Source organism: Amblyomma americanum, chromosome 5, assembly GCF_052857255.1.
Source record: "Amblyomma americanum isolate KBUSLIRL-KWMA chromosome 5, ASM5285725v1, whole genome shotgun sequence".
NCBI lineage: Eukaryota > Metazoa > Arthropoda > Arachnida > Ixodida > Ixodidae > Amblyomma > Amblyomma americanum.
The window spans coordinates 174,674,939-174,687,544 of record NC_135501.1 but is presented as its reverse complement, the minus strand read 5'-3'; the positions used below and the strand labels follow the sequence as shown (position 1 = coordinate 174,687,544).

At 47.7% G+C, this 12,606-nt stretch overlaps 1 protein-coding gene across 3 annotated transcripts in view; it reads left to right on the top strand.

The window, feature by feature from the left end:
* Lpin (phosphatidate phosphatase LPIN) overlaps positions 1 to 12,606 on the top strand; it is a 151,432-nt gene that overhangs the window by 116,296 nt on the left and 22,530 nt on the right. For 2 of the 3 annotated variants that reach the window (XM_077665892.1, XM_077665891.1), the window contains exon 2: positions 10,631 to 10,861. In XM_077665892.1, the coding sequence (XP_077522018.1) occupies positions 10,682 to 10,861 (180 nt within the window). In that variant the 5' untranslated portion in view covers positions 10,631 to 10,681. Of the gene's footprint in view, positions 1 to 4,520; positions 5,006 to 10,630; positions 10,862 to 12,606 lie in introns of those variants that run through there. The other variant, XM_077665893.1, reaches the window with a different exon arrangement.

Sequence of the window (12,606 nt, the reverse complement as noted above, 5' to 3'; positions counted from 1 at the left end):
TCAGCTTGAGGAATCTTGAACGCGGAACCATGTGTCCTGAGGGCATTTGAAACAAACTGATTAATGACGTCGAGAGCGAGCTTTACATTTTGCCGCTCCATTGAGGTTGGATTCACGGCTTTTGCGTTCAGTCTGTAAGCAGCCTTCACAAGCGACGTCTTCTCTGAAGAATAAAGCTGCCGCACAGCTGCGAAAGAAGCAGCTTTCATACGAGGAGGCCCTTCGGGCATTGCTCCACTCAAGTCCATTTCAGGGAAATAGAGGCATGTTCCAGGGTTTTTCTGGTTAATCCAATTGTTCCTAATGCACTTCAAGAGATGCACAGGATCGACCACGTAGAAAAGAGGGCGAGCGTTATCGGCTGGATGGGGATAGACAATGCTCACCTGAGGACTTGTAGCAAATAACGACATCATCTTGCGGTTCAGAGCATTGTTGTCCGTTATCACAGCGATAATTTTGAGCCCCATTTTCTCAACATTAATGATTATGTTCTTAGCATGCTCGTGCAAAATTTCTGCGCTCAGTTTGCTCACAGGTAATATGTGAATGACGTCCTTGTTTGCAGAAAGGAGTGATTGTACCATGAACACATGGGCTGTTGTTGCTGGTTCCGTTGAATGAACCGACGATCCTACTATTGTGCCCCCTTTGTAGTCGAAGTATGGTTTTATGTGGATCTCATCGATCATCAGGGTCACTGTCTTCTCGTGGTCTTTCATTGATTTGACTCGTTCTCGGATGTAGGAGAGACAGTGCGGTTGATTTTGCTCCACAAGAGGGTCAGCTTTGTAATTTGAGCAAACACGGCGCAGTGTGGAAGGATGGGGCAGAATGATTCTTGATGCAGCTCTTGTGAAGTGATATGCGTGAGGAGAAATTGAATTCAAAATACTGGCGAATACCAGCAGCTCTGCGCTATACACATGCTGTTTCGCGAGGAGAAGCTCTATCTGCTCAACCAGAAATTTCAGCAAAGAAGACTGTTCTTTCGTCGTATCACTGTCCTCAATGAGGTCTGCAAGCAGTGAACCGACAAACTGCAATACTTTAGTATGTTTCGACTCTTTCGTCACCTCAGGTATATTATGCAAGCCTATCTCGAGTTCTTCTAGCAGCAAGGACAGGCTGGAGGTGTCGCATACTTGAGCTGGCAGAATCCTGCCTGAAGGAAGCGACAGAAGCTTCACTCCATTCAAGAAAACAGAAAGTGACAGATCAGGGAGAACTACCAAGGCGCATTTCACATTAGGTGAAGGATCATTCTCGATGAGAAGGAACCTAACGCACTGCTCATCGACAGAAACGGTCCAGAATTTCGTGTTGCAGATTCCAGGCAACTTAGATTTGAACTCCTCGTAAGATGAAACTTTGTTTCTTTTCTGTTCAAGCTCATTAGACTGAAGTGACTTCCTCATAGCCTCCTGCAAAGCAGCGTTTTCCCTTCTTGCTTTTTTCGTCTCTGGCGATTCACTCCGTCCAGGCGTTGAGGACAAGTATTTTGGGCAGTTTGGAAAAACAGAAGGCGCAGCATCAATCTTCAACTGTAGCCTGTCACGCTTCACCTCTATTATTTTCCCTGTCAGTTCATCTTGGTGTGACAACGTCGTAATGAAGTCGCCTGCGTGGAAGTGCAGTTCACACACCTGCACGAGAAAATGAAGCAAGGCCATTCGCCATGACTCTCCATTGCCTAAAACACTAAGTAAAAAGAGTCTGAATAGTGAACAGCTTTTACATATTTACACAGCTTTTACACAAGCCTTATGCACATCCACAGAACTAAATGCTTCCTGGACAATTCATACATAAGTGTAAGAAGTGATATCATTGCCTACAAAGACAGCATGCCTTTCCGGGAGCGACAGCTCACAACTAAGATAATTACCAGCGCCTATTAAGCAATATTTCAGAGTCTTACCCTCGAATGCTCTGTAGGTGTGAAATCCTTCCGTGGAATGGCTCGCAACCAGGCTTTTCTTCGTACTTCGTCTCTTGGGAAGCAATAAACACGTACTTTGGGACCATTCTGGTAGTTCCCGCGGCACCCGCGAACACAGCACCGGCCCATGTTTCACGAAGTTGCACTCGCTACACGGCAGGCAATCAGTTTCCCATTCGTGCGCTAGCACAGGTACGCACGCCACACAAGAAACGGCCACACGAAACAGACACAGCCGTGCGAGGAGCGAACGGAAATGCACCCAACGCCAGGCTGAAAGACTCAAGCAGCAGCTAGACGCTCACTGCAAGACTGCGTTCGTGTCTGTGCTTGCCCGGGCAAGCGCGAGCACATCGAGGGAGACAACCGAGCGGAGCGGAGCCGCGCTTGGTGAGCAGCCTGACCGGACACTTGGCGTGACGTAGCGCGTGTGGAAAGGAGGGCCTGGAGAGGCCTGAAGAAAGTATTTAGAGGGTGTTGATTTGTCTCGATGGCCGAGCGTGGAGGAGATGCCCTGGATTTCGGGCAAGTTTCTCCCGCCTTGTCTAACCCAGCTGTCTGGTTCGGCCGCGCAGACGAACTCGTTGCACGAGGCTGGCTGCGTGTTTCTGTTAATTGGCACGTGGCGTATATGCGCTATATTCTCTTCTTTGTTTGTTTGTTTTGTTATTCAAAAGCATTCCCTTCCTCGTATGCAGGAGTATCGATGTTCGATACCTATAGTGCTGTTTTGCGACGGCTTGTTGCAAGCTCTACCGCGATCTGCTGCTCGGGTTTCTCTAGGTGTGAAATGCTTGGTTGAGGGGGTCTTTGCATGACCCCACCTTGTGCAGACCGAACACATTGACCCTGGTGTTCTTTGGCTAAGCTGCCTTTTCGCGATTAAAAAAGAAATCTAAATCAGCTTTCACCTTCTTTCTGCCTATCATTCTTTTTTATAGGGTATTTTCTCTGTTTCGTTTTCCTTCGTTCTATACATCTCTCTTCCCGTCTTTAGTATACAGAGCCTTCTGTGAACACTCATTGAGATTACATTTCTGCAGTAGTTGCACATAGCGATTCGCATGCATAGTTACGTGTCTCCGTGCAAATTATACTTTTCTTTCTTTAGTAAGGCTATGCACTCCGCGCTTTGCGCCTTGGGTGGGGTGACGTTCAGCGCATGCGCCGTTGAGTCTTTCGTCCAGGGGCGGTTTTTATTAGCGAGGACCGGGGCTCACTCGGCAAATGGACGGAGAGCGCAGCCGAGGCGAGATGGCGAGACTGAAGAGACCGCATGTTCGCTAATTAAACGGCCACGCACTAATAAACTGGGTGTTCTTTTTTATTTTATTCTGTACAACGCTCGATTGCTCCGCAAAACGCTGATTCATGTCGGCGCATTCAGCGCTGTATTTCTCAGTGACGCGCAAGACCTTCGCCGTAATGCAGCTGTACTGTGGATTGCGAGGTGTTCTTGCAACGTGTGGTTCGACCGTGATGAGATTGGCTCGCACTGCCGGAGTAAGTAAAAAAAAAAAAACGACTTTATTGCAACCAAAGCACGCTGAAGCTCCCTTGCATTTCTATACGCTTTCCCGGAGCTTGACGTGACTCGTGTTTTGATGTGAGGAGTCATCCGGCAGCAGTTCGCGATGAGCAAGCAGCTGGGTTGCCCATCGATATCGCATCCCATACGTAAAAGGGCGTTCGCGTTTAAATCAGTGCGTATTCTTGATGCATCTCCGTTCAACGTTCTTTACAGCCTTCACTGAAGGCGAGGCATGTGTAGCGATTTCGCTCGTCCTATTGTTGCTTGTAACAGCTGTTCTAAGGAGTAGCTCACGTTGCCTGAAATAAATGGCGCCAATAACGTTAGCGGAGCAGCTACTGAATTCCTCACTCACGGGCAAACCTAATGCACAAGTAGTGACGGTACCCTGAAAGCGTCACAAGTTGGCGACGATATAGGCACTCGTGTTCGATGACTAATCACAGGCTCAGATGTCTCGTGCCTAGCATTGCATTATTTCTTGAAAAGTGCTGCCGCCTGCAAAGATTTACCAAAATGATCGAAGCAGAAAAGTAAGGGTCAAAGTTCATGCTCAAAATCTTATCAAGGCGCCTTAATTTAGACGGATTCTGGGCTAAGGCCGCTAGCGTGTTCCTGCTCCATCGCGGTATTCCCCGCATGGAGCTACGTCGATGCGTTCCGGGTGGTCTGTAAATCATGGTGTCCAGCGGAGAACCCGTATGGTGGTTGGAAACGCGTGTTCGCCGCACAACCCGGAACGCTAGTGCGCGCGAGCGCGCCGTAGTTGGTTTCGGTTTTCCCTCGCCGTTCTTCTTTTTGCGCCGTCTGTCTTTCTTTTCTGTCGCTCTCCGCGCAAACGCCGCTCTCCAGGAAGCGGTGCAGTTCGTTGTGTGTGTTTTTTTTGTCGCTGCGGCTTCTCTGCTCTTCGCTCTCTCTTCTTCGTCGTGCATCTCCTCTCTTGCATTTCGTCACGTAGTGTCGGCAGTGACGTCACGTTTCGTCCGCTCGTCCGATTGGCTCGCGCGGCGCGCCTCCGACGTCGTCTGATGTTCGCTCGCGGGAGGCGTGTGTGGCGCGATCACGCGATGGGCACGGGGAGCCGCGCTCGACAGCTGGTCGCCCGCCGTAGAAGTCGAGCGCGGGCTTTTGTCTTGCCTCAGCCTTGGCGCTGTGTGCGTGCGCGCGCGTTGGCGCCTTGCTTGACGAGCACGTGAAGATCGCTTGGCTGTGTATCGTCAGGCTGCGGTGCTCGTGTGATAGCCGAGCACTCGGTGTAGGCATGATACGCCGTCGCTGTGGTCCGTTCGACCCCCGGTGATAACGGCGTTATCGGGGCTTATCTCGTGTGTGTCCTTCTTACTACGGTTTCCCGAGTGCGGCTCTACAAGAGGTGCCAAGCCTCCCGCTAGCGCGTGTGTGAGTGGCTGCGCTGCCTGCCAGTGTAGCGGTTTTTGTGACGCTAGTACGTGAGCCGGGATAAGTGTGACGCGCGTGAGTCGTGGAGCTCCAAGAGCCGGGATTGGCGCGGTGTGTAGTTTTGGCAGTTTTTGGTAAGTTCGGTTGTGATCACTCTGTTATTCGTTGCAGCCCTTTGCATCACAGGCGTTGCGGGCAGTGCAGTTTTATTTTTTGATTGGGTTGCACACCACTTATACCCAACGACATCGCGGTGTGTAGTTTTGTCATTTTTTGGTAGGTTCGGTTGTGATCACTCTGTTATTCATTGCAGCACTTTGCATCACAGGCGTTGCGGGCAGTGCAGTTTTATTTTTTGATTGGGTTGCACACCACTTATACCCAACGACATCGCGTTTTTGTGTTGTGTCTGTGATCATCTCACAGTATATACTAGCTGATACTGGGTGGGGTAACTCCAGTTTAATTTAAAATATTTATCTGCTGACTTGGACAACGTTGGTAACGTGTAACTACAATACCTGGGAGGTTTTCAAAACCATCTAGAACCAGCCGTAACTGGGACCAGTTAAACATGTTCACGTGTAAATTGGCCCGTGGTAACAACTTGCAAAGATCGCGTACACTGAATGACCCAGAAGGAAAACAAATGAACTTATTATCATCAAATGGCCCTTCTTGTATCGCGCGCTAATTTATTGCACATTTCGTGTTTTTTTTTTTCGTATGCAATTCCAGCTTCATGCGATTCACTGCGTCCTGTTTGTGTCACTGCTTTCACTGGCTGAGCTATTCTTGGCTATGTGTTGCATGCCTGTGGCTTGCACGCTTATTGCTTCCTGGGGATTGTTCACAGGAATTTGCGCGGTGACTGGGCCAGTAGATTGCCCATGAGCTGGCCTCTCTTTTAGTTCCACGAGATAACAAATGGCGCTGTGTTTGCACAGATTTGCAGGTTTCTTTTTTTTTTCGTACATGCAGTGTATAGTTTAAATTCGCAAAAAGAAAAGCGTGTTAATATACGACACTCCTTCAAAACGTTCGTGCTTATTGTGTAGGCGATTAAGCGGCGCGGCGAAAAATTTCCAACTTGTTGGCCTGGCCGCTCAAGACGCCGCAACGGCTCGAAACAGGTTTTTACACCGCGGCGGCAGAAATCGCGCGTTTTCCCACGTATGTGAAACAGGCATTAGGCTGCGCTGCAGTGCATTGCTATCTTCAGTTCATTCCTCTTTTGAAGACTCCTCATGTGTAGCTAAAGTAACCTTTGAAATGTTTAAACTACAAATAGCCATTTCTGAATAGGCAGCGACTTTTTCTGGCTTTTGTGTTCTATCTGATTCTGCAGTATGAATGTATCTGTTCAGTCGCGAGTTTAGCTTGATTGCAACACGCTAACAGCTTCACAAGCGCTGCCCTTGACACATGCAACAAAAGGCATGCCTCCGTCTTGTTATTTAATATAACAAGCAGCTGTGCTGTTGCAGCCGTTGCAGATGTGCTGTTCAAGAGCTTTTTCAGAAAAACTTCATATGCTAGCTGCTCTTGCTCTTTTCGCAACAGTGTTGGCAGCATTACACAGAATGACTCATATGTATAATATGACATATGAAGACCAGGCGTGCTTTTAAAAAGGAAGAAAGAAGGTATTGTTTGTGCATTGATTTAGAGATAGTATTTTGTTCATGACACTTGCGGGAATTTGTGATTGGACAAAACGGACTATTTTAATTGTTTATGGTTTGCTGCTTTCTTATTCTGTGTCAATGGCTCTTATTCTATATCAGTCGTGGTGCAGTAAGATATCAGTAAAGAAACTTGGGAAATACAGTATCAAAATAAAAATAAAGACGGCATGTCTGTCTTACTAATTAAAAGTTTTAAAGTATATCTCGTGCGGCATTTCTCCGAAAGCAATTGAATGTACCCTATACGATTACTTTGATATGTTTTTACTCTAATGAAGTTTTTGCCCTAACCGAGGCTCCTCACACGTGACAGAATTTATTCTGAGGTTGGTGGTCGAGGGTGGCAGCGGTTGCTTGGGGTGGAGAGATGGCCGGCTGGTGGGTGCTGCTCATAGAGGGTGGATATTCATTGAGGCCGCGCGCTACCAGGCGGCGCGAACGTCGTCGTGGCAAGCGCGCCATGTTGGCGGTCGTTTCACGCCAGCTCGCGCAGTTTCGCGGTACGCCGTGCGGTACCCGGCCTGGATTGTTAGTAATCCGCAACATCTTTGCGCGTTGTTAAATGCGTCAACGTCCACTTTTATTTCTGGAACGCATATCGCGCATGAAGTTTTGCAGCAGAAATCTCCTCTGCCGTGATATAACCGAGCTGCCTGCCGCAACTCGGCAGCATAACTGGCCGTCTGCACTGCACGCAAGAATCTACTACACGACTTGTAGCTTTTAATACCAGTTGATAACTGTAAGCTACTCATGCAGGACACATCGTGGATAAGCAGCACATGATTATATTTACCGAAATTTCAAAACTGGCGCCGCAGAAACACGTATTTTCAGCGGCTGTAGTCCGCGAACTGCTGTAGCTTCACAAACGGTGTTTCAGCAGAAAGGCAAAGCGTCGTAGCGGCCCTATTTACGCTGTAGAACGGTCGAGCAAATACTGTCGTCTGCTTGCAACATGAACGGCAGACCTATCGAGAATGTGGCTCTTTAATATTGACTGGCCCGCTTGTCAAGCAATTGCACTCTATCTAGATTTGTATGCTTTATTTCCCTGGCCTGTCGGTAAGCTTCAGCCGTGCCCAAGGCGGCCCTCGATATCGGTGAATTCAACGCGCGCCAGCAGTCCTGTACGTCGCACACCACGCCGGTGCCTCTGCATTCCTACGGGTCGACGTTTTCACAAAGTGGAACCTTTTCAGCGTGCCCGCTCATTTCTGTTTCGCGCAGTTCACGGCGTATGCACTCAGTCACACGGTTTTACGAGTAGGACAGAAGTTATCTGCGACGAGACGCGAAATGCACTCACATTTCACACACCACCGGCGAGTTAAATGCTGCCGCGACCGCGCGCGCGACCACCAACATGGCGAATGCCGCGTCGGCCGCTAGCGCCCCTTGCGGATGACGTCCGCATTTAATGCTTTAGCATTAGAGCTTCCGTGTTGGAAAAAAAAAAAAAATCTGTCCGTCCGTAGTCTGAAGCCTCGGTTAACAAGGCGGAGAAAGGGAAATCCCCCTCGTTACTTTCACGGAGGGGATAGGGAAAGAGAGGGTGGGAAACGGCAGATGTGGGAGAGTGGATTGCAATGCTGTATGTCGTATGGCGATTGCTGGATTGGAACGGGGTTACGACTTGCCAGACGATGACTGACGGACTGTATCACGCCACCTGCTCGAGCGGTCTGAACCCACCAGCGGCTGGCTCCTTCTTGGGAGACTGCTGCATCAGTCGTATTGATCGTGTATACTTTTTTTTCGCATATTGTAACACTGGTGCCACTTACGTAGTAAAAAGAAAACGGAAGTTGTCATTTAGTGCTTCAGCTTTCCTTCTTTGTTTCCCTCCACAGCTCTAGCATACTTTTATTGAGTAAACACAGTGAAATTGGCTTGAAATTGGAATGAATTTCTTTTTTTTTCTTTCATTGGCATGACTTGACATATAGGCTTATAAACGAGCTCCCTGCTATCGTCTGCCCCCCCCCCCCCCCCCCCCCCCTCATAAATTGTTGATACGTTCGTGTAAGTGCACATTCTAGACATTTTAAAGGCAGCCTTATTTCTTCCCCTTATGCACCTCTGCGGTGAGGTGGGGATTTCTAATATACGTGGGCTGTCTGCCACCAGGCTTGACTATATTGAGCTGTTTGAAAAGCTGCATTTGCTATAACTGTACCACAGAATGAGGGTCTTGTACTGCTAGTGCAAATAGTGAGAAGGACGTGAGACGTTTAAAGCTTTCTCTCTTCATCGTCCTCTTTCGTCTGTCCCCCCTTTTTTTAAAGCCAGGTATCTTGTCGTTTAATCAGGGCATACAACAAAGCTTCCTTGTCCTAGGGAAACAAGTCTGATGTTATTCCAGCCATGCAACAATCCTTGTATATCGGTTTCATATAATGTTTATGAAAACATGTTCCTCCCTCTCTTGCAAGCCAGAGAGATAGAGGCACGCCTCCTTGCCATGCGCACTCTCGGTACCGGTCTAGCGCCACAGGTGGTCAAAATTATTCTGGAGCCCACCACTACGGCACCTTTTCTCTTTTCTTTCACTCCTACTTTCGACTTCCCTCACGGCATGATTGAGATGTCCACCCGGAAGTGATAAAGTTACGATGCCTTTCATTTAAGAAACCAACCAACCGCTCAGTACACCAAGAGAAATTGGCCGATGGTTGGTAACTCGCTATCCTTGAGTTGGTAGTCGATGTGCTAGGCCGACCAAACTCTGCCAGTGTCGGGCAGTGGGACTGCTGTGTCGGCCTAGGCTTGGCAAAAGACAAACAACCTACCGCTGGCAAACGCCTGGCAATAATTCGCCGCTGACCCGTAGGCTGGTCGCAACACTGGGCCACTGCTGGCCACCAACCACTTCGAGTAAATTTTTTAGACAGTTGTGCGTGTAAGTAGGGTGTAACTGGACGCTACCTATTAGGTCTTGATCGTATGTGTTGCAGCCAGCAGAACTTTTTCAAATATACGAAAATATGACCGTGTGCATGTGGCTTAAATGTGGTGCCTGAGAAAACCTCGTCTCATCACGTTTGCATAGTGTTCGCAAAAAAGGTTGCAGTAGTGGACTGTCAAGTTTTTCTAATAAAGGGTATCTGCAACTTAGTCCACTCATTTGCATTTCATGTTTCTGTCATCACAGAATCACAACTGAATGAAATAATATTGCTTAACATGCGAGAGCCACTGGCTCCCAACAGCAGGGTCTTAAATTTGGAGTCTATAGGCTCGTGAAAATTCTTTGTTCTGTGGATGAATGCTCAGTACATTGGTGCTACATGACCTTTTCTGGTTTGTATAGTGTTTTCTATAGCTTGATCTGCGTGTCGCATCTGCTTGTCGTTTGGCACTGGTCTTCATGACAGTGTAATATTGCTATTCAGATTTCACCAGTAAATATGTCGGAACTGGGCCTAATGGCTACTCCATTGTGATAAGCTGCAGACTTTTCTTTTTCATGTCTAAATTACAGAAAATGCAAATTGGGCTTTGAGAATTTTTTTTCATGTATTTTGTACAGCTGCCATTCTAGTGTACTCTAGTATAAAAGGTAATTTATCCTTAGGCCGTCATAAGGCTGTGCATGGCTCGGCTTCGGCAAGTGGTGACCGGCTCATGCAAGGCCGCTGTCAATCCCCAACCATGGCCCGAGCTGGTTTGCTGAGCTCAGGCCATGAATGGAGCGTAACGACGGGCCATCCAAGCTTTTTCCATTGGGTAGTGCTCCCGTTCCGGCTGCTGTCACAGTGGGCTGCAACCTTATTGTAGACTTGGATACTTTATACATTATTATTTTTGCATAAATCAATATAGCTTTTTCTTGTTCTTAGACTGCTGGCATTCTGTGTTGCTTGTTTTCATTTACATTTAATTAATGCCTCATCCAAGTGAGCTTAGTCGAACTGATGATGATGAATACCACATCTGTACCATGCTAAGTCAATCATGTCACACACATCAGTTTACATCCTCGTAACATTTTACCCAAACTTTTTCACAACATTTATTCTTTTGTTGTCTCGCTAAAATGGCCCCTGCCCATGTGTCTTCTCTGTGCAGGTGAGGGACGCGCTTTCACCAGCGCCCTCGCCACCACACTCCTCGAGCAGAATGAACTACATTGGCCGAATCATCACCAACGTGCGAGAGTTCTGCAATGAGATCAACTCTGCTACACTGACGGGTGCCATCGATGTGGTGGTCATCGAGCAGCCCGATGGGTCCTTTTCCACTTCCCCCTTCCACGTCCGATTTGGCAAGATTGGCGTTTTACGCAGCAGGGAGAAAATTGTGAGTGGTATAATAATTTTTACTATGTATTGCATGTTCTGCTGTAGCCGCTGTCAGCAAGGGCTGAATGCGTCACTTCCTCGGTGGGCAGGCGGCATCACTGTCGTGGATTACGCTGCCGCAAAAAAAAAATGAAAACATTAATTAATTGGGAAGAGAGAAAAGGCAGGTTTTGTTATTGGATCTTTCATTTCTACATGGCGTCTTGTATTTTACTGTGCCAGCAGAACATATCTTCTGTGCAAGCTTGGCCACCTACGTCTCGGGAAGATGTATGTAGACTCAGATACATATATAAGCTGTCGCAGTGGCTCAGTGGTTCTGGTGCTCGGCTCCTAACCAAACGCGCGGGTTCGATCCTGGCAGCGGTGATCGCATTTCGTGTACTGTGTCCGTGTATACTGTACGATGTCAGTGGACGTCAAAGAACCCCAGATGGTCGAAATTATCCGGATCCCTCCACTGCGGCATCCCTCATAGCCTGAGCTGCTTTGGAACGTTAAACCTCACGAAGCTAGTCAAATGCATTTGAGTCTTTCATTTATATTAGTTCTCATTTATATGGATCGAGCATCCGCCTCGCATGTGGGAGGTGCAGGGTTCGATCTCCAGTGCCGCCGGGTGACCAGTGCCTTTCCAGTGGGTACAAGCATTCCCCTGGCACTGTGCTTGGGTTTTCAGGGGTGAGCTGTTTGAGAAAAGGATCTTTGGTCTACTCCCCTCTGACGGGTCGTTGACCCTTCATAGTTCAAAATCTGCCAAGGCCACCTGTGAGGTAGATGCGAGACAGTGGACTCGCATATGTTTGCACCCCCCTTGGACTTGAGCAGTCATTTTCAGAGGCTCAGAATCATTGCACATATTCTGACCGAGACTGTCTTGGGTGCATTCAGACTTAAACTAAAATCCATAAACTGTTACTCATTTGGACTGCCTGGAGCTCACACGGAGTTGCTCAGATCCTCACACTCACTCATAGTCAGTTGGACTGAAGTTGATTATAGCCAGAGTGGACTGATAAGCAACACCGCCAACCCTTGTGTATGTATCTTGAGGCACTGTCTCAACAAAGGCCCCTAATTGAGTATCTTGTAATACAGAACATATTGAATGCCTATCTGTGTGGCTGCAGGCAAGGGAATTAATCATCAGAGATTTCTCTCCAATTTTTGGAGGGACATTCAGTGCAACAGGTCTGTGAAGCTGCTGAAACATAGTATTTGACTTCAATTTTTGTTTTGTATGTTGCGTTATACACCAATAACATGGTTTTTTGCAATAAAGCAGGCGAGCTTAAAGGGACACTGAGGATGAATTGTTTGTCTGTGTCGATAGTTTATCATGTTCTAATGACAAATGTGCTGCTTTCACTGAAAGCGAAGATTTTTTTTAGTGTGAAAAACTAAAAGAAAACTGGGTACAAATATCACAACTGTCCGTTTCCGCAAGCAAACCGTGGCGCATCAGTGTTTTTTTCTCACAGATCCCTGAGGCCGGGCTACATCGCCATTTACTTTGAAATGGTGTTCACAGAGGCCTCTTTTTGGTGCTAAGGCTTTTAATTAGGCTAGTTGGTTACTGGGTCAAAGAACTAGCCAGCAAAGATGCAATAGGACCTGTTACTTGTCTAGCTTGTATGTCTGGATCCTTTTTTGTCTGCTACCTGAAAGACGTGGGTTCGATACCAGCCACGGCGGTCAAATTTCGATGGAGGCGAAATTCGAGAGGCCCGTGTACCGTGCGAT